Source organism: Chiroxiphia lanceolata, chromosome 8 (genome assembly GCF_009829145.1).
Source record: "Chiroxiphia lanceolata isolate bChiLan1 chromosome 8, bChiLan1.pri, whole genome shotgun sequence".
In the NCBI taxonomy this organism is placed as follows: Eukaryota; Metazoa; Chordata; class Aves; order Passeriformes; family Pipridae; genus Chiroxiphia; species Chiroxiphia lanceolata.
The window spans coordinates 31,552,788-31,574,911 of NC_045644.1; the positions used below are offsets into that span (position 1 = coordinate 31,552,788).

A 22,124-nucleotide genomic window follows, 5' to 3' on the forward strand; every position below is an offset into this window, starting at 1 on the left:
CGGGCTGATTTACGGCTCTGCTGAAAACGCCGCCGCTGCCGCCAGCAACAAGTCGGGCGAGTGCGGCGACCTTGTGGGCGCCGAGGCCCGCGCCGAGGCCGGCCCCGCCCCGCTCTGGCGAGGCCCGTGCGGCGGCGGCAGAGGCGAGCGGAGCCGCTCCGAGCAGAGCCGGGCGGAGCAGCCGGGGCCGGGCGGCTGGAGCGCCACGCCGGGCGGGCGCGTCCCCGGGCGGAGATGGCGCGGCACCCCTGAGGAATCGCCGGGAAAGTTTTCCAAGTTTCCCCGTCGGGCGCGGACCCGGGCTGTTCCCTCCTGGCGAGGAATGCAACAGACGTCCCGGGATGAAGGCGGGCACCCCTGGCCGGAGCCGCTCGGCAGCGTCAGCCTCCCCTTCCGCTGCCCGCGATGCGGTGACCACACCAGGTTCCGGAGCCTCTCCTCCCTGCGGGTGCACCTGGAGTACAGCCATAGCTTCCAGGAGAGCAGCCTGCTGGCCAGGAGCAGCCTGTTCTCGCCGCTGAAGGATGCGGAGCTGGTGTCCCCGCCGGAGCCCGCGCCCCAGGGCAGCCCGGGGAGCCCCGGCGGCTCCGCGGGGCCCTTCCTGAACTTGGGTGGCGCGTCCTGCGGGAGCGGGAAGGGCGGGCAGCCGCGGGAGCTGCCCGCGGAGCGCCCCGGCTCCTACCTGGCCAACTATGTGTCGGCTGAGTCTCCCAGCGAGCAGGTGTCTAAACCCGGGCTCCCGGCCACTGACTCCAAAGCCTCCTTCGAGGCACATGTCCGGGAAAAGTTTAACAGGATGGTGGAGGCCGTGGACAAAACGATCGAGAAGCGGATCGACAAGCTTACCAAAGAGCTGTCCCAGAAGACGGCGGAGCTGCTGGAGGTGCGGGCGGCGTTCGTGCAGCTGTCCCAGAAGAAGCAGGAGGTGCAGCGGCGAGAGCGGGCCCTGAGCAGGCAGGTGGACGTGGCCGTGGAGATGATCGCAGCCCTGAAGCAGCGGCTTAGCGAGTCCGAGGAGGAGCTTCACCGCAAAGAGGAGTAAGTGGGGAGGCGAGAGCCGGTGGCTTGGCGCAGGCTGGCCTGGCCCTGTGTGAGTCACAGCCTTTGGGGGACAAGAGAGGGGATGGCTCAGCTGCCTGCTGAGTTTGAAAGGGCCTGGAGCTCACCAGCTCAGAGCTTTGGGTTTCTAGAGCTGTAGCCTGTGTGACTGTGTCCCTGCAAGGCAGTGGACAGCTCCCCGAGCAGGTGGTTTTCATGGTTGACTCTCCAGTGACTAACAGGGCAGGGGACAACTCCCTGTGCAGGTAGGTGGCTTTCGTACTTGACTACCCCAATGCCTCTTGTGCCCCTGGTTTCATGAGGGTAGGGAGAAGTAGAAGCTCTCATCAGCATGTCATCTGATTTACAGTGACATCTCTAATGCATCATCTTTTTAAGAAGATATAGGTGGATAAATCTGGAGGAAGTATGGGAGAATATCCAGTAGCACCTTTTTCCTGAAGCCATCCCACCATGGTCAGCAGGCTGCCTGTGGAGTGGGATGGTCTCCTGTGCAACAGTGAAGCTGTACTGGAGATAGTACTGAAAAGGCCATGTCCAAGTAGTTCATGTCTAATGTTTTAGATGGACACAGAACTGTGAAACTGGAATTGCTTATATGGGATTGAGAAGCAGATGCCGGAGCCGTTCTGAATAACATAAGCTATCTAAAAATATGGTTATCATGCATCCATTAAAAATGTAGTGATAGCTGATATATTATTTATACATGAACTACTTAGTTTATTCAGCACTTGCTAAAACCTTTCAGGCTTTTCAGAGCAACACAACTTATTTTAGAGCAATGCAAATAAAGAGCATTGGTAATGGAGTGCCTCTAAACCAATTCATCGGCTTACAAAGGGAAGATGAGAAGTGCTAGTTGCCATGACACTGATCTTAGAAGAAATAAGGAAGGTGGTGTAGGAGTGCAGTGTAGGAAGTTTGGAGAGCTTTCATCATTCCTTCCTGTAGTCTGACGACTAAAAGAAAAGACAATGATGGCTCCCACATCAGTAGGAGCATCTGTCTTGAAGCAGTGCTATAGATTTTCCAGAAGAGAGGACACATAAAGGGGGTGGGATTTTGAGCCCCTGGGGTGTGCATCTTCCTTGAGGGGATATTCAACAGAACCTCTGATTCTTGAAATATCAAGTGATCCTTGTGGAAGATTGAAGGATTTAAGGTGAAACTAAAGATAATAGTATAACTTAGGCAGATTTAAAAGTATGCTGGAAAGAAGCCATGAAGATAACTTACAGCTTGAAGCAGTTTGGGCATTCCCATCTAGCCAGACTGCCCTAATGGGCCCTTTCACAGTGTGATTCATCCTGTATAGGGGCCCCCTGGTGGTCTAGTGGTTAGGATGCGGCGCTTTCACCGCCGCGGCCCGGGTTCGAGTCCCGGTCACAGGAGTCCCCTGGGCAGATGGAGCTCGTCAGCCCTGTAAGGCCATCCATCTAAGAGAAGGTCACTCTAAACAAACCTACGTCCTGAGGACCTCACTGCCACTGTCCAAGCTTGCTCGGCCCCGGCAGATGAACCTTAGGATTAAAGGGTGGGCTCAGCTCAGCGCACACTGTGTCTCACCTAAAAAAAAAAATCCACTGCGCGGGCTCGAAGGGTAAAGACCCTTCCCAAATCTTCGTTCGCGAAGACTGGCCATACATCATCCTGTTTGCTCCAGAAAAGTATTTTAGAGGAGGAGGGATTGTTCTGTGAAGGTCCTTCTCCTCTCTTCAGACTACAGGGGCTCTCCGATAAGCAGCTGTCTGGGCTAGATGCAGAATTTCAGATATCTAAAGTTCAGTGGTATGAATCTTAGCCCAAACTAAATGCAGAATGTGTTTTTGAAATTTGAGGCTAGGATCCAGAAAGGAAAAACAGGAATGTCAGGAGAAAGCTGGAACCATTCAGTGGAGCAAAACCAAAGTTCTGCAATGCTGCAGAAGAACAGACGTGGGAAAAGAGGAAGAGGGAATGGAGTTATCTGGGTAGAAAGAATGGGTATAATATGGGGAGGATGGCAAAGAACACTGATCTGTAAAAAGAATAAGACAGCAAAAGCTGAGATTTTTAACTATATGAGGAAAAGGAACAAGGAGGAGGCCACTTGCCCCTTCGGCAGACTGCTTTACCAGCAGTACTGTCAGGCTGTGGTTCTGAGGCCAGAAAAGCCTGAACACAGAATGAAGAGAAATGGGCAAACACTGTCCCTCACACTAGGACATTGCCAGGCTCAGGAAAGGGGCAGGAGTGCAGATGGTCGCTTATAGAATTCTTGTCATCTTGTAAGGAGGAGAGTGAATGCATAACCAGTGAGGTAGCTCCTAAGTTGGTGTTATAGGGAAGACTGAAGGTCACTTGGCTAGTAAGAAACACTAACCAAAAGAGGCAACTGCACAATAGGCTTCACCAGAGTACCCAGGATATTACTCTTTTAGGATTACGCTTCCACTTTCAACAAAGATAAAAAGACTTGGAATCAAAAGCAGCAATAGGAATGAGCTTTTACACAGCAGCCTGTTAGTTCCTAGAGGTCAATGTGCCTAATGCATGTTAGAGGACAGGGTAGAAGAATATCAGCCCAGAGTACCAAGAGGTAAGAAGGGAGTCCGAGTAGGTTACTGCCTGTGTCTCTGCCTGGCCCTGTAGCATTGCCTCTGAAAGTTCTCTGAGGACACTGAGAGGATAGGCAAAGGGTGTAAGAATAGGTAGAGTTCACCTAGGAAAAACTGGAAATGTGTTGGGTTCTTTTCTTGTTCAGATGGTTCCTGCATTTCCTATCATGAGGGATAACAGAAAAATGCACTGTATGGCTTTCCACTTAAAAGGTCAGTGTATAATTAGCAAATTGAGAAGGAAGGTAGGTATAAACAATGCTTTGTAAGAGCAGGACTGGTACTTCTAGAGCAGCCTTTCAAATCTGAACCTCTAAAAAGGCCTGGGATGCTTAGCTTTGCTCTGGCAGCAGGGAGGCACTAGATGGGATACAGTAGTAGAGGAGAGAAGAAAGGATGTTCATGACTTTGGTAGCATCAGTGACACTTGTCTGGCTTTCTTATGCCAGTAATGTTGGTAAATTCTGAGACCTGTTTACATATTCAGTGTGTGTTCAAAACTTACTCGGTATGCTAAAAAGACTTTCTCCTTCAAAAAAGGAGGATCTCAACTTTGGCTTTGATTTCTGGAAGAAGTCCAGATTATTAGAAAGCCAAATAAGGCTGCTTAATGGAAATTGCAGAAGCCGGAGTTCTCACTGCAGATTGTGGAAAGTCAAAGGCATCCCTTAGGAACTACTTTGATACTTGCTGACCTTCGGAAATAAATGCTTTCATCAGTTTCTTTGGATTTTTTTTTTTCCATAAGTAATCTTGTGAATATGGATAACTTTTCCTAAAATTAGCACTGATCTACTGTTGCTGAAAATTTGTACCTCTTTCCAGGAGAAAAAAGAAAACACCTTCTTCCCTGAAACACCTCCTTATCCTATTTCTAAGAAAGTAAAAGCAACTAGTCTTCCCTTGGTCTCTGAATGGTCTCCCTACTACCACATCATGGAATATGGTGCATGTGAAGGCAAGACAGGGTTTATAATTAATATGCATTTCTAGATGTCACAGAGACTGAGGCAGAGCTAGTCTAGATCAATCTGAGTGAGAGTAAAAAAAAACCCCAACCCAAAAACCCCCACAAACCATCCAAAAGAGGGGGAAAAAAATTCTACTCTGAATCTTACATAAGGTCAAAAAACCTCTTCTTTGGAAGCTCTTCTAGAGAAGAAGCTGAAAACTTTTATGGGGACCTTTTCACGTAACTCTTGAAAAGTAACAATATCCTGATAAAGAAGTTTCAGATGTTTATGTTGTACCCTCTAAATTGGCTATGGGAAAAAAAAAGTTGGTATTTAAAAAACTTCCTCTTTAGAAGGGTATACAGGAAAATGACAGAACATAACAGTACAATTGCAGTAGGTAACGGCTCTGATTTTGGATCTGATTGTAAAGTCGAATAGGAAAGCTGAGGGAAAGAAAAAATGTGAGTTAGCAAGAATAATTTGGTTAGGAAGCCCCAAGAAGGCCTAGGCAGAAAAAGTTTAAATTCTTGGTTTAAATGTCTGGTTTGCCAGAATAAGGGGGTGGAACTGTTCTAGGCCTCACACAGTTCCTTTGTGCCCAGCCCTGTGAAGGCAGACCTTGCACTGCTGTGACTCTGGCCCTCCTCAGCAGGATCTTTGCACCTGAGGGCACTTTCACTTGGTGGAATTTCATTTCTACTTCTCTGTTCTACCAGTAAAAGCCCACATGTCCTGAGCCTTTGCCGGGACCAAGCATGTGGGACAGAGACATAAAATCTGAGACTTACCATATGGCCTTGTTGTCAGAGGCTGGTTTCTCTGATCTGTTCTCAAAGCTAGCAGCACCTCTGCAGACTTCTTAACTCTGCAGGGAGTAAATTCTTAGAGTTACACCGTTGTTGCAAATCCAAGCACTAATTTCAAATGACAGCACTCCCAGGTTTTAAGGTTGACCTCTCATTCCGATGAGAGGAGGAGTGTTGGTTTAGGCCACCAGCAGGAACAGGGCTGCCATTTGAAGAGCTTGTAGGGTCAGTAGGGTTATTTCTTTAGACGTGTCAGTTGATTATTTTTTGTTTGTTTTAAATAAGGCTTTTAGTAGTCCAATAGAGGCAGTGATAAAGTGAAGGTATGTTTGTAGTTGAATTTTCTTTTTGTTTCCTTACAAAAATGGCAATGCTAATATGCACATGGGTACGTGCTGTGATACTTGTGTTATGCCTCCGGGGAGATGAACTGTGTTGGGCAGGACAGGTGGAGTTGCAACACTGACTATACTAATACGTAGTTGAAGTAGTATTAGTCTAAGCACAGAGCTGCTGAGCAAAGGAATGATTTAATTAGAAAATGTGCCCTGAAAGGGATTATTCAATGTTTGATAAAGGAGAGTGCAACACAGAGTGAGTACTGTGATCTTCAAGATAACACAGAAGCATGCCCAAAGGGAGTAAGACTTTGTTGAATAAGATATCAAGAAAAGCATTGAAACTAAAACCAGCTATGAACTTAACTTCTAGAGGACACTGAAAGGCTTGTTTCTGGAAGAATTCTGGAAAATGGAGACTGGTAGAGTTTGCTTTTCAGTAAGTTTGAACAGGGTAAACATTTGAAGTTATGGTCTTCAGCTGGAAGCTGCCTTCGATGGTGACTTAAACACTTTCATTTTGTCTCCTAATTATAGAATAAGAGCATTAATGTAGTATGCTGGCCTGTCTCTGACAGTAATTTCTTTAACCAGTCTAATGCATTTGTTTTGAGGTTGGTCATGCCTCTGCTCTGACATAGCCTGGAATGCGAGGGTTGTTTCAGAATAGCTGTGGTGGGCAGTAGTTATTCTTGCCAGAGGCTTCATTCTAAATTTGTAATTAATGAAATTATCTGTGCAAATAACATCTTGACAATGGCATTAAGAGCTGGCTTTTAGAGGACATTGCAATTTATGCTTTAAAACAGCTTTCCTTAATGTGAATTACAGTTGTACAGCAAAACAGTTTTGATTTGCTTCAAGTAGAATACAACTGCTATTACACATTGTTCTTCCAGCCTCAGTTTTAGGTAGTCCTGCTCCCTCTTTCCTTTTCTTTCATCTTCCCACTGGAGAGATTACTCCCCCGTGGCAGCTGCACAGCTTCAAGCGTGGCGTGACTGTCCCACAGAATGGTTCTGCGAAATAAAGTATTTTAATCTTCGGTGTCACCCCAGTAAGTTCAGGGCTCAGATCTAGAGCACAGCCCACTGAATGGGTGCAGTAACTTTCTGAGGTGGAGGTGTGAACCTCTTAAATCAAACGTGCTGATAGTGGTGTGGGTATGTAAAACCACAGCCTAACGAATAACAGAGAGCAGCCTTCAGGCAGTAACACCAATTGGGTGGTGGATAAGGTCAGTGGCATTAGTACTTAATGAATGTACATATTAAATATTTTCCAAGTAAATCACTTTACTGCTTACTGTAGTAGGAATTTTCCCATCTTCAGGTAAAATAATGTGTTTGGTTTTCTGTTGCTTTTTAGGCAGAGTTATTCTAAATGTAATTCTCTAAAGGTATTTGATACATGGGTGCAGAATCTGCATAGAGCCTCATGCTTGTCTCCACCTACAGAGCAGTTGCAGGTGTCAGAGTTACTGTAATTAGTCCTGGGATCAGTACTATGCATCAGTAGGAGGGCTTGGTTGCAATGTGAGAAATCATTAGCCCTTCTTGTCAGGTGTTAAGGAGCTGGAGCTGTCTCACCCTCTGCATCTACTCAGTGTATCACATGCTTAGCTGCTGAAAGCCATACAAGTGTATCCCAGGGTCCATATGCCAGCAACTACTCCAGTAAACAAGAACTGCAGCTCACTCATCCTGCAAGAAGCACTGTATGGTCTAGTGGTAAAACCAGAAGAATAAATGTCACCTAGTCAGCCTGTTACTTTTAACTTTATTGACCACATCTCATGCTATTTCATGGTAACAGCCCCCATAAAGAAGGTTTGAGGATAGGTTTCAGTGCAGGCTGTCTGCAGCTAGGTTGTTGTTGGAATGCAAAACACCAAACTACTTAAGTTTGGTTAACTATAGCAGGTTAACTTCCTGGCAGAATCAGATTAAAATAAAAGCTTGGGCAGCAAGTCTTTCTTGCCCATAGTGCGTCCTTCCCCCTGCACTTGTTTTTGCAGCTGAACACCTCTGAGTTGTCTGCTGCACTGCTGTAAATTTCCCTTGGGCTCCTCTGGCTCTGGGAACAGCTCTTCTCTGACGCTCTGGCAGTACAGGCACCTCCTGCTCCTCTTGGATACCTCCCAGGTTGCATGCCCCTTGTCTTTCACCTGCCTCATCCTGCTGCTGGCAGTTCAATGAGCCCTCTGCTCTCTGGGCAGCAGCAGCAATTCCGTCTTCCTGAAAGGTTTTGTCTGACAGGAGCACCCAAGACAAAGTAAGAAACCCACCTTTCTCCCTGCTGCTCAGTCACAGCCCTCTAACAAAACATTTTCCATACAACGTACCTTAGTGTTGGTGTAGCAAACTATAAGCAAAGAGATGAGATCACTCTGACATCCATTACAGAAATTGAAGAGATCTAAGCTGCACTGAGCATCATCTACTCCACTCAGAAAATTCAGTGGCAGGCTCTATTGCTTACAGAGCTACAGCAAGTGCCAGGGTGCAGCTGGGTGAAAGGGGGCAGGAGGCTGCTGGGCAGAGGAGCAGAGCAGGAAAGAGATGGTGCTGGGAGCAGAGGAGTTCACGAGGGGAGTTAATAACTCCACCTAACCTTTTCTCAATATAGCAGCAGTGCTCCTGATGTAGAATAGTCAGCACAGGGTAGCAGAGACCTCTCATTAGAAAGAGCAATGCTTCAGGTCTGAGCCAGGCTTTAACAAAATGACTCCTTGTTGCGGGTGAAGGCAGGACAAGGCTGTTCTGTCAAGACACAGAGCCCAGTGGGCTGGTGCTGCTGTGCTCTGGTTTATGCCTGTGCCAAGAGGGCCCCACAATATTCACAGCCTCAGCTTCCCCCAGACTTCATGAGGAGCATGTCTGGCCTCTCAGAATATCCATCTTTCCACAAGCATAGGAGCTGAGAGTAAAAGATATCGTCTCACATAATCCTCAAAAACTTGGCAGAGGCCTGGAGAAAAATTGAAAGTAAAATAAAGAACATAAGCAAAAACTCATCATAGGTATCCAGAAATAGAACTGAAGGGAGAGGATCATCAGTATGGCTAAGAAAAAGTTGGTCAAACTACAAGAGACAGGGAAGGCAATTAGACAGATAAACAGCAGCTGCAGGAAGCTATGAATTCTTTGAACCATTTCCCTGTTGTTCACAGTGAGAGGAGGGTAAAAATTCTTCTGGGAACTCCCTTGAGGTAACCAAGGCACAGGAGTGGCATGGAGCAAGCTCTGTGGGGAAGAGGTGTTGGAGCAAGTAGGGAGACTTTATTAGCAGTCATTCCTCAGAGCTTGATCTTGTTCTTCTGAGAGATGAAACAAAGAAAGTAGCTGAACTGACAGAAGTGCTGCTTATCAGGACAAGGTGTGTGACCAATGTGTGGGTGTGTTCTGGCTCCTGTCTTTCTAAGGGGAATTTAGAGAGTGCATTTCAGCCCAAAGGGAAATCTTTAGATTAAAGTTATTAAAGGCAGGTTCATAGGCTGTACTGAGGCAGCTAAACAAACACAGAGAAGCTACAGATATGCTGTTACGGCTGCTAATAACAGTTCCTAACAAATAATGGCATGTAGGATGCCAAGTTATCTTTAGTAGTCTAGAAAGCAAGGAAAATACTAGGGAATTTATTGCCATTATGAGTCTGTTCTCCTCCTGATAGTCATCTAAATCTACCTGAAAAAAACACTGCTTCTCCCCGGCCTCCTTATGGCATATCTAATGAGATATTTGTAGGAAAGGAAAATCTGTTGGTGATTATTTGTGCCATAGAGCGGGCAATTAATGAATGCTTTATAATTACCTTTGCTGAGACAATTACAATTGTTAGCATTCTTGAAACTGTCACCCTTCCAAAAATAAATGCCAGGTATTCAATGTTTGTGGTTTCCCACTGCAGTGAGACACACAAGCTGGCTGTGTCCCTGGGAGGGATATCCTAAGGGTGTCCCAGGCTGGTGGCTCCCTGTGCTGCCTACCCTTCCCTCCTGGAGGGCCAGAATCCTGCCAGGCTATGCACAGCTCTTCCTTACCCAAAGGGAAAGGGATTTGGAGCCAACCTGCTGAGTTTCTGTCCTTTTGTGCTTCTTGTCCCCTGTGAAAGAGGAGCCTGATGGAGCACCAAGGGCTTCAGGTTGCTCCTATGCTAACCCAAAACCAAAGTGGCATCATGAAATTAAAGAAGTTACAGTGCTGTAAGTGCAGTGAGAATAAAGCCCTAAAGCCGACCTTAATGAGTTTAGATTGGCTTGTTCCTAAGCATTCCTCAGTGACTCTTCAGGATCAGGTTGCTCTGGGCAAACTAATAGTCACAGAAATTGCACAGAGCCTTGAAATGGAATGGAATAGCTGAGTTTAACAAACAAGGTACCTCTCTGTTTCTTAAGCCAGGTTTTGTGGGTGAGTTAATATAAACTAACATTTATCAATATTCTTCGTCCGGACAGCACATCCTTGTTTTTACCTCATTCCTACCATTAGATCAGCCAGGCAAGCAACACTCTGCTGTGGTATAGAGCAGGCAGGCACAGCCTGAATCCTAGACAGTGAATTTCCATGGCTGACCACTTGTGCCTGACTCTTCTTAGTACAAAATTGCACACTGTTAAAACAACTGTACTGTGTTAAACCGATTACCTCCACTTATACCGAGTTAAAACAATGAAACACAGAGAAACTTAGGATTTGTCACAAACAAGCTAAACTTTGAAAGGTTATTTCTGCTACAAACTGTTTCATGGTTTCTACTTAAAATGGCTTTTTCCTCAGGCAATGTAATTCTACCAAGCAATCCTGCCCTTTCTCATTTAGCAAGAACTGGTTCCCTCAACTCCCACCCGCTCTGCTCTGTACAAAGCAAAAATTAACATTGTTTCACTGCCAGAGTAAGAAATATTTATCCTAGCATTTATTAACCAGGGAAGTCTGCATGTTCAGATTTGCCATTTTTTGTAATACATGCTTCAATCTGTAACCAGACTTCTCCCACCCAGGTACTCCTCTGATATCAGAGGTCCAAAGGGTGACCTGATTACTGACAGTAAACTGATAGTATGCAGAGGGGTTTGAAATGAGCGGTGTCTCAGCACAGACCTGGGAGCTTTCACAGTCACTGGTTCTGTCTGTTCCTTTCAGTTGTGTTACCAGATAAGACACATTTCTAAACTCCTGACCTAAAACTTCCCATGCATGCACTCCTTGGTCTGTAATCTGTAGATTATCAATTAATCTCCTGTGCTCCCACCAGCTCCAGATCATAACACTGCACTTTGATGTACTTGCAGGATTGCAGCCAAAATGAAACTCAATGGCCACAGTAGCCCTTTTAAGTTAGGAACCACCCAAGTAGCAACATTAAACTACTACTGTAAGATTATGATGAAATGGGAAGATGAATTTGGGGGTTAATCTGTTTCTCATGGTTAAGTAAAAAAAAAAAAGAAAGCAGATATAGCTGTCTCCATCACCTCGAGAGGTGATACTTAATGATGTTTCTACCCTGTGGACCCCTAAAGACTCTTTCCAAGAGACCTAATAATGGGAAAAAACCCCACACCAAACCCACTGCCTATAAACTTAAATTCAGGTTTTGGGTTTCCATATCTTTGCCTTGTCCACAAAAAGTTGTAATATTTTGATAGAGTTTAAGGACAGTAATGAGCCACCACAGGCTGTCACCATGAAAAACAGGAGAAGCATCAGTAATTTTTGACAGCCGTGAGACCAGGGCCCTTCTGTTATTTAAATATGGCCTCTTTGCAATGTTTCCATCTTGCAGAGAAGTTGTTACTTTCAACCACTTCCTGGAAGAAGCAGCAGAAAAAGAAGTGCGGGGGAAAGCCAGGCTGCAGCACTTCATCGAGAACCTGTTGCAGCGCGTGGATCTGGCAGAGAGGCAGCTGGAGTATTACCAAAATCAGCAGATGGTGTGCCACCACACTGATGGCAGCGAGCACATGGTAAGCCACCAAAGTCCTTCCCTGCCCTGAAACCCTTCCCCAGAGGGAAAGTATTGCAGTTTGAATATGGGTGGGCTCCATGGGTCGGGCTGATTGCTACTCCAGGCAGATGTGCATATGTAAAGTGTTTCTTTAGGTGTGTTTTATTTAGGTTTTAAACCGCCACTTCCCATGAGTGAAAGGAGCAGAGAGCATAAGAGCAGCAATAGCCAAAGATGGCAAAGGGAGAGCAGAGAATAATGAAATATTTGACAGATATTTAAATTTTTTTCCAGTTTTGGCTACTGCTGCTGTTCCTTTTGCCACAAACACTTTTCTTTATGTCACTTAGTGACTTGGCAGATATTTTGGGATGTCTAAAGACTTTCAAGAAAAACATGGATCCCTATAGGTGACATATCAGCCTGCTGGCAAATTGGCTTTAGTTACCTATTGTGGGAGACATAGTAATGGTGAATGGATTCCCACAGGCCTGTCCCCCATGGATTAGAAGCTAAAGCTGTCTGAACATTGCTTTTAAAAATGCATCATTTCTCTAAAAGCCCTCATTTTTAATACTTACACTCAGTATTTTTCCTACAATGCATTACATTTATATGGCAAGTTTTAGGCACAGGATTTCCAAAGAAAATTTCATTTAAATGAATACCCCATGCTGCCTGTGCTGAGTAATTGCTCACCCTGGGGTGCGAGAGGAAGGCATTTGATCATGCACAGAAATGAACAGGTAAGCAGTGGTGGAAAGGAAAGGTTCCTGTAGCCACTTGGGAGACAAAGAGCTTTAGGTAAGACCTGAATAAATATAGATGTGCTGAAGTCCAGTGCAGGACATCTCAAACAGTGTCTGTGAGAAGATTGAGTGAGAACATAAAGATGATCCTCAATATTAAATCATCTCCCTTGCCCTTGATGTGTTTACTGGCATTCCTGGCTCAGCAGCATTGCTTGGGGAAGGCTCTAATTTTCAAGGCAGCTGTCCTGCTTTTTGAGTGACTTCAGCATTCCTCTAAGGTCATCCATCCAAATATTGGCCATCCTGACCTTCAGGAGGTAATTACAGAAAAGCACACTATGAGATGGCTTCAGACTCCATCCAAGACAGATGACAAGCAAAGTCAGGCTGGACAAAAATCCATCTGCAAAGTGTGGACAATACCAGGGACACAGGGAACATTTACAAGAACATAATCATTTTCAGATGCCAGATCTGACTTGCTTGGCTCAGTGACTTCATTAAATAATATTCAAAGGCTCAGTTTAGTAGCTCTTATGGGAGCTCAGTACAAAGAACCGATTTAGTAACTCATATCGATTTAAGCTGAACTGGCATTAAACACCTCCTTTCTGGACCCCCACCAAAAGAGGGACCAGACAAAGTGTTTTCACACTGTGAACCAAACTGTTGTAAAAAATGAAGTCATGCAAATTCGTAGTGGCACTGAGGCTGTACTGTCCCTAGCTGGTCTCAGGATTTGGAGTGGGAAGTAAGAGAAATGTTGCATCCTCTCCCTCCGCCCTTCAGTGCAGCTCTGGCAGAGCCAAGGGCTTGTAGCTCGAGTTTCCTAGGCACTTGTGTAAAGGAAATGTATCACTGCAAAATTAAAGGCTCTGAGAGAAAGTTAATTTAATACAGCTTATTCAGGCACTGTCCCTTATTAATAATCTCAAACACAATAATTACTTCTCACTGTATCCAGGCTGTTTAATCTAACGTGAAAGATCCCTGTTCAGCCCACACTACTTTGACAATTTACTTTGATTATAGGTAGAATAAAAATAATGGGAAAAATCCAACCACTAAAAACTCATATATTATGAATTTTAAAAACATATTCATAAACTGGAAGAGTAATATTCTGTAAAAGAGGATTTTTTTTAGTTTCTTCTGTGGATGATGTTCTAGTTTTAACAGCAGGTGAGAATGGAAATACGATTTTAAAGACTGTGTATATTTTATCCTTGTACTTTAGTTACTTGATAATGTAATATTAATAACCTGGTTTTATTTTCCTTGCAGTTTACAGACATTTCATTAAATAAGAAACCCAGATGCCTGTATGTATCTCTCTTTTTTTTCTCTTACTTAAATACACTAAGTTGACATGCTTACATTTCTGCTTTTGCATTTCACCTTATCCAAAAGCCTGATTCAGGTTGAGTTTGGATCAGGTTCTTTACCTGCGTATGATCTATATTTATGATCTATATAATAGAGGAAAAGCAGATTTCTGCTAAATTAAAGCTAAAATCAGATACTCTCTACAGAAAATAAAGAAGACTAATTTTCTGTTAAACAAATTCTTCCTGCTGACTGTAACAGCCTACTGCAGAGCTACGGGATTTGAATCTCTTTGGCAAACCCAGACTCAGTTTCAGTTGAAAATATCTTTAACATTCTGTAGGTAGGAGAAAGACAGTTGTCATTTGCTAACTGACAGTAACACCGTAGACTTAAAAATCACGTGTAAGCAGACAAGTGTCCTGACAAAGCATGGGCACTAACATCATCTCAGGTTACTCCAGCAGCTGTCTTGGGAACAGCAGAACCAACTGGGGCTGGTCTCCCTGTCTTTGAGACCTGGTCATGAGTCCCAGCAGGTGGTTTGGAGCATCACATGTGCTGCTTGGCCAAGTGGCGGTCAGGCACTGCGTCCTTCTTCAGGGCAGCATTTCCTAGAGGGGATACGAGGTTGGCTCTTTTTCCCATTGCACCATAGCAGGTCTGGGACTTCATTCTCCTTAACACAACAGGTTAGGAATATGTTTGAGTAGAAGTTCAGACTTACAGTCACTTGTATCGAGGAGCTGCTGCTTTCAATGAAAAAGTATTTCCCACATCTGGAGATGGCAATGTTGCATTTCATGTGCAATGACCTGCATCTTCATCCATCCATCAGTACCTTCTTAGCCTGACTGTGAATTAGGGACAGACATCCATCTTCTCTACCATAAACTTGTTCAATTTAAATACAGTTTGGCCCCTTTAGGCAGTCCCCTCTGACCATATTAACCTTGACCCTCTGGTTTTAATGGCATCACTCAGTGCAGCAGAGGAGTGCCTAACAGCACCTGCAATCACCTGCAATAATGCCTGCATGTGTTCTGGGAATAAATGATAAAATTTTTTCACTACAACAACATCTAAGAAAAACAGAATGCTGCATCTTTTTACAAAACTGTAACTGTAACAAACAGTGGGACTGTAACAAACAGTGCCCAAGAACCAACTGTAAACTGGAGTGGTCACCACCTGTGTTGACACACAAGTCATTCCTACGTCCCAGCAAGTGGTCAGAGCCCAGGCCTGCACCAGGCCAGCATGGCACAGTGCCTGCAAGCTCCAGCTTGGACCTGCGCAGCATTTCACCCCCCAAAACTTCCCCTAGTGAATTATAGTTGGCAAAGCTGCCAACCAGGTAATACAGCTGGTCCTCACTGCCTCCCGTCAACAAACAGAGGCTCTTGTGACACCCTTCTGGTCTTTTTAAAGAGCAGGAGAGGGTTTGTTCTGTATACACTTGAATAACCATAGCTTTTTCCAAAATTGGCTTTATCAACTGTGCTGCAATATCCTTTAACTCCCAGAAGAAGTAATACTACAGATACATGGGTTTGAGAAATAACAAGCAATGGAAAATAGCCCCGTAGGATCTCTTAAGTGATCTTAAGTGATTTGTACGTGAGCACATCTGTTCTTCACTTCAGTCACAGGAGCTGGGCAGACATGAGCTGGTGCCTTATGTTCATAGTTCTGCTCTTACACTACATATATCTGCTGTAAAACATTTCAAAATTATATTAAAAGGGACTGAAAGGATCTTACTTAGCTAAACTGTGGAACTGCAGTTTCAATGTAAAATTTTAGAGCAGAGTGTGTGGTTCAGCCTTTGCAGCACCAGGCACTGTGCTGTCACTCCACCTGAGCTCACCAATTTCTGCAAATCCTGCCAGGCATGAACCATCACAGAGAGTACAAAGAATTCATCTTACTTTGGCCTTTAAGCTTTCATACCCTTCTTCCCACCAATTTGCTTTATTCCCCTTTCCTCTTCTCCCATTACAAATCAAAGCCTAAAAGCAAAGCTGAAGTTTCCCTTTAGATGTGTGGTCAGCACAAAAGCAGAGTGTGGAGTTTCCTGTGGCATTGACCATTAGTAGCAGCAGCAGCTCCCTGGGAGAGCTCCAAGGCAGCACTGAGATCCCACCAAGAAATTCCTACAGTTCCTCCACCTGCCTTCTACTGTAACAGGTGCTGTGTGGTCTTCCAGAGACCATGGGATGTTCGTTCTTTGCAGAAGGTTGCTGCGAACATGTGCATCTTTAAAATCCCTGCTGATCACAAAGTACAGACCTCAGTAAGGTCTCAGCACTCCAAAATCAGCAGAATGCTGATTGGGGTAAAAGTTAGATGAACACGCATAAGGAGTCCACCAGTTACACATGTGGGGATTATTTTAGTGAGGAAGGCTTTTGAGCACTGAGAAATGTGGTTCATCTTGCAACTCTGTTTTTAACATGCATCCTGGTTCTGTAAAACAAGGCTATTTCTGTCTTCAAAACTGTTTGGGTTTGGGGTATTTCGGGGACCTATCACTTTGCAAGATTGAATAATAGTTATTAATGGTCACTGTTATTAATTTCAGGAGCCGAGGAGGTCAACACACTTCATATAACATCCCTGATGCAAAACCTCATTCCTTTCAAAAAGGAAGAATCTTGTTGAAAAAAGCAAAGGATGAAAAAAACAGCTTGCAGCCAGTGAAATGCTTCTATGAACCTGTTGATTGCCCAAGAGAGATATGGAGAGCACAAAAAAAGGGTGACCCAGTCTGCTCTGCCAGGAAAGTGAGCTCAAAATCAAAGATGGGTAAAAAGGCCAAGCCGCTACAGGAGTGGTGAGCAATACACAGTGATGCGGGAACTTGGCTTCGACACAACAAATATTGAACGAAGTTAGTCATCCCACTTTTTCCTATCCATCTGGCCATGCCAAAACATATCAGATATAATATATAGAAATATATACATATGGAAGATTTATATTATTTAGTAATGCCATTCCCTCTTTGGGCGCTGTAAGAGAAGTGACATTTTATTCAGTTTACTTGGAGGTTTTTATATTTATTCATGTATTTATTTATTTATTTAGTCATTTATAGACCTTATTTTAAATGACTGCAGTTATCTTGCTGGGCAGTACTGTGGCTGTACGTTTAATTATTTTACTGGCAGCATGTGGCCTGGTAATTTATTTTCCATCTGTGTTGTTGCCGAAGTTCAGAAGAATCCATTTAATCGGCACCTAAATATACAGTCTTTCAGCTTAGGTAGGTGTAAGATCAATGACTAACTGTTACTTGCACAAACATACTTAGATGCAAAAAGTCTAATGGAGTTGCCTGAAGGCTGTTTACAGCAGTAAATTGCTACCCTGGATTTCCTGCTATAGGCCCAGTCAAACACATTTCCATGTTTTATTGGGTACATTAAACCACTCAATCTTGCCAGCAGCCACATTGTCCTGTTGGTACAAGTTTGGGCTTCTCTGGTGTCACTTAACAAGGAAACCAGAAGCTGGTACTGCAGCTCTGACAAGCACGGACCAAATTGAACCGGAGGAGGAATTTCAGTGCCAAGTGCCAGTGGCAGGTTCTCAGCTGTGGTGCAACAAGTGAGGGGCTAAAGCATGGCATTGTGCTCAATGCCTGTGCTTGTTTTTAGGCATGAGAGGCCTAAACAGCCAGATCTTTCATGTTTTTATCCCTGAAGAATCTTTACAGGGTTGAGAGATCCCTGAATTTCAACTAAATGCCCAAGTGCAAGGAAGTTAGAGGTGATAGCAGAACAGAAATGCACATGTTTACATTGGTTTGTGCCAATTAAAAGGATCCTTATTTATCAGAGTATTTATTTATCAAGATGATTTTTTGTGTGTACAGTTTTTGATAACATGAATCCTTATGCCGTGTTTACAGATATGAACATCCTGATGATGTTACTGATGAGATTTGTTTTCTCAAGAAAAAGAAAGGATAGGCGAGATAAGTCTGTGTGATTTATTTTTTAAATACTCATAACAGATGTAAATTGTTTATGTGGAAGGTGATTTTTACAGTATGTGTACAAAGATTTGTGAAAAATGTTTTTCATTTTTTATAACTATGTCTGTAAGCAGAACTGAGTATTAAAAGACAGTATATCACTATGATTACTGCTGCAATAAGCACGTGAGTTGCAATATTTTTAAAGCAGAAGATGACTGATCAGTCAGCTATGATCAGGTAACTACAGATGTCATACATTTGTCAGTGTACAGACCTCCCAGAAAGTAGCAGAGTGAAGAAAGAGAGTTTTATTCCTCACTTTTATTTTAAATAGTATATATAGAACAATCAGATATATGTTTAAAGTTTCTCAACACTGTTTCAGTAGAAAGTCACAGTGTAAAACCGATTCAGGTATTTAGGTTGTAATGATATTTTAATATTTATTTAACTACGTCACAAGGCCACACTTGGCCTTATGCTCGGCATTGTGTGTGGTGAAAAGGAGTTGTTCATTGTGTTGCATGGGCTTGGGTCAGATTGTGTGTCATGACAACTTTTATAGGCAAACTACAAAATAGGAGCATCCTTGAGTTTTTTTCTATTGCTTCCCACATCCTTTTAGAAACCTGAAAAAATTACCTTTATTGAAGGTAATAAAGGTAAACTTTAGAAAGATAATAAATTAAAATATATTAATCTGTTTCTTTATCCACTTGACACTGAAAGAATATTTTTATTTTTAAATGCCTATCTACTCTGTTAGTCACCAAAGTTAAGTGCAACTACTAGTTCACAAATGAGATGTTTATTTTATTATTTATTACACCAAAATCTTGACTGTAAATTGTCCTTTTGGGGGAGGAAAAGAGTAAAAGACAGTGCATGTTCTTAAACTTCTCAAAACCTAATTTACAGTTACTTGCTGAAATATGCCAGGTTAGTTAATTAGGAAGAAATTGGATTGTACTGTAACCCCAGATAAAAATTTCTAGAATATAAATGTTCTCATAATAAAGATATATTTCTCAGTTATTGTGTCATTTAACTCTGTAAAATACAGTGTTTCTTATAAAAACTTACAAATCAACCTGAAAGAGCTACTGTATCTCGCCCACGTGGCTCACACATGTTACCTGCTGCTCTCCTACTGTCATGATGCTTGAAAGTCATTCCTGAGATGACACACAGGGTCAGACAACCTGCCTGAAGCAGAGGTGGGGGGAGTGGAGGGAAGGGTCAGGTAAGGGAAATTAGGAACAGAGGGGCTCCCAGGGAATGTCAGGGATAGTTGCTCCCTCACACAATGCCAGTTGCTGAGTCATCATTTCATCAAGTATCTCCCTGGTTAGACTTGGAAAGAGAGGTTTTCCCGTGGGGGAACCAGGCTCCTGTCAAGATGATAACCCTTGGGATAGATGCTGTAGAAGACTATGAGGAGACAAGGTGCCTCTGACACCTGAGAGCTTGAATAGTGTTTATCAAGAAAAAAGGCTCCTTCCCGCTCATGTTTACATAACTTACTAGCTCATTTTTAAAGTTATGCTGGCATCGAAATGAATTTCACTAGGACCCGGATACCTCATTCCCATATTCATTTTTAAAATCCCACCTCATCTATAGCTAAAAATATCTCAGAGCAGTATGTGTACTGGCTGGGCCCTTACAGGTGAGCTTTCTGCTTAAAACAAAATGTTCTGACCCACATGTGATATTATAGGCCAGGAAAACAAGAGACTAATTGAAACCCAGACCTTTAATTAGAGATATACATAGAAAAAATCACTTTGAGATGCTCTTGCCAATTCAAGAAAGAGCATGTTTTTAAAACACTGAATGACATCTGATTGCCTTCCCCCATCTCAGAAGTAAAAACAGCCTCCCCCCTACCCAGAGGAGATCTGAACACATTTGTTTTGTTTCAAGGAGAGTTACTGCAAATATTCAACTGGATATTCATATTCAAAGGGATGGCCACCAATTAGAGCAGTTCTTAGGTCAAACAAATTATCAATTCCATCATCCCTAATAATCCTTCCAATGCCACTGGCTCATTCAATCTACTTGAGCAAAATCCAGCTCTTCTCTCTATTCTGCATCATCAGATAGTTACCTCTATTTGTTCTTACCTCAGACTAATGCTGATTGTTTCCATACATCCTGTCTGAAGTGGCTGGAGTGGACTATTTTAGTGCTCTCTGAAGTGAGCATGGGCATTATTTTTTATTGGGTTTTTTTGGAAAAAATAATCCCAGAAGTGATTTTATTACATGAAACATACATCAAGCTCTTAAAAATAGATCCTGTTGCAACACAAACAAAATGTCCTTTCCCATTTTGTTGCTAATGCCACCCTCTACCTAGCCACGCTTTTTTTATTCTGGTCTCTTGAATTTTCATTTGTACGTCTCTCCAGGGAGAGGGAGAAACAAGCAACGTAAGTTAAATGCAGCCGTTGGTTTGACAAGCCTTTCCCCTCTCACTATCTCAGTCCTAGCATCTCACACTGCAGGCAGGTAGAAGTTGGCTTAAATTTTTCATAAAATCATGGAAAAAATACATATAACAGATTTTGAGTTCATTAGGTTATGGAATAGGAAGGGGCTCTTCTCTGAGAGGGGAAGGGAAATAGGAGGAGAGATACTCCCCTTCCTTGAGAAGTCACTTTCCAAGATAAATGTGACAGGTTGGAAGAATTTACTGTGTGCCGGTGTGAGATGAGGGAAAGTCGGTCACAAGTCAGCAATGAAAGGTCGGGGGACCTGCCAGCCTGCCAGCTGTTCTGTGGCGGCGCTGTCTTTATGTTATAAAGAATGATGCACGCTCTTCTGGGGTGGAAATCAAAGAGAATTTATTTGAATTCGCGCCCCCTTTTATCCCCCCAAACCATGTGACCTTCTAACCAATGGGGTTGTCTGTCCCTGCGCATGTCCCTTGATTTCTCTGCCCCTGGGACATGCCCCCTACATCACCCCCTTCTTTACTATTTAAGAAGGTCATGAAAACAGTGCAACAACAACAATGCAAACAATCAGAACAGTACATTGTAAACTACCAAAACTTGCAATGACCCAGCACATCGCTTGCTTTGGCCTCTTATGCATCTATGGTAAACTTTATAAAACTTTCTTATATTCTGAAGGGTAGTGCAACTTGGAGAAATAACTTTATTAACTTAAGGGTCGTAGCTCAACTGTGCAAATTTCTAATCTTTATTAATCTGAAGGTTTTAAATAACTGGGGAGTTCAACTTTATTTAAGAAACAGGCTAAGCTTAGCAAAACTAAATTCTCCTAAGGTGACCATGTGGCGGAGGTAGTGTTATTTTGTAAGGTGTTTTGTTTTCAATACACTTGTCCAGTCAAACAACTCTCTTATTCATTCACGCTCTCATTCATTGACGGCTGTCATTCCATTCATCACACACACATTCATAGATTTTTTACAGACTGCTTTTTGCCACACTGGTCGTCCCTAAATGTAAACCTGAAACATAAACATAACTCTTTTATAACTTCTGCATTACTCTGGTTCTTGCTGCTGTGGTTGTGTACCTAGGTAGGGTCTAACACACCTGGAAGGAATCCATTTAAGCTCTTTTCCTGTAGCCACACAGGCGTAACCTTGTCCCCAAGTGACGAGATCTAACGGTCCCGTCCATTACCCTGAAATTAAATCTCTTACCATGACTGGTGGTTTGGGAGAGGCAAGAGCCTGAGGCTTGTGCTACCTTTCGTACCTGCTTCTTTAAGCACTGTCACAATTTAAAAAATTGATAACATACGTGGCTTTCCACAGATGTTCTTGCGGGCTACAGACAGATTCCCCCTTTTTTTGTTTAGCCAACATGTCTTTCAGTCTGCGATGTGCCCTTTCCACGATTGCCTGTCCAGTTGCTGAGTGTGGGATACCTGTGACATGTGAAATTCCCCATTCTGACAGGAAATTTCTTACCTTTTCTGAGATGAAAGCTGGTCTTGATCTGTTTTGGGGTACCAAGGGTAGCAAAACAACTGAGCCAGTCTTATTACATCCTTGACCTTTTCCACTGTGTGTGCTGTGGTAGTTATGTATTGTGAGTGTGTATCTATGGATACATGTACATATTTTAACGTACCAAATTCAGAGATATGTGTGATATCTGTTTACCAAATCTCATTTGCCATTAACCCTCTGGGGTTAATGCCTTCCTGTCTGGGCATGACGTGATGATGTCTCGAACCTGACTGAGTGTTATCTGAAATTGTCTCTTCAGAGAACGTGTGTTCTGATGGAAAAATGAGTGAGACAATTTTGCTTGCTCTAAGACTCTAGGTATGGTGTTAAACATAGCTGCTTTGTCAACCTCTCGGT

The 22,124-nt window shown here is 43.4% G+C and overlaps 2 protein-coding genes across 2 annotated transcripts in view; one reads left to right on the plus strand and one right to left on the minus strand.

The window, feature by feature from the left end:
- The window catches only part of RTKN2 (rhotekin 2), a 186,768-nt gene extending 186,205 nt beyond the window's left edge, over positions 1–563 (minus strand). The window contains exon 1 of the mRNA XM_032695698.1: positions 298–563. The gene's annotated coding sequence lies outside the window, so the exon portion shown is untranslated. The remainder of the gene's footprint in view (positions 1–297) is intronic.
- Positions 30–18,806, plus strand: ZNF365 (zinc finger protein 365). The gene is made up of 4 exons (XM_032695700.1): positions 30–1,038; positions 11,547–11,727; positions 13,745–13,782; positions 16,371–18,806. Exons 1-4 carry the CDS (start codon positions 323–325, stop codon positions 16,624–16,626), a joined length of 1,191 nt encoding a protein of 396 aa, XP_032551591.1. The 5' UTR covers positions 30–322; the 3' UTR covers positions 16,627–18,806.
- The last annotated feature ends 3,318 nt before the right edge of the window (positions 18,807–22,124 follow it).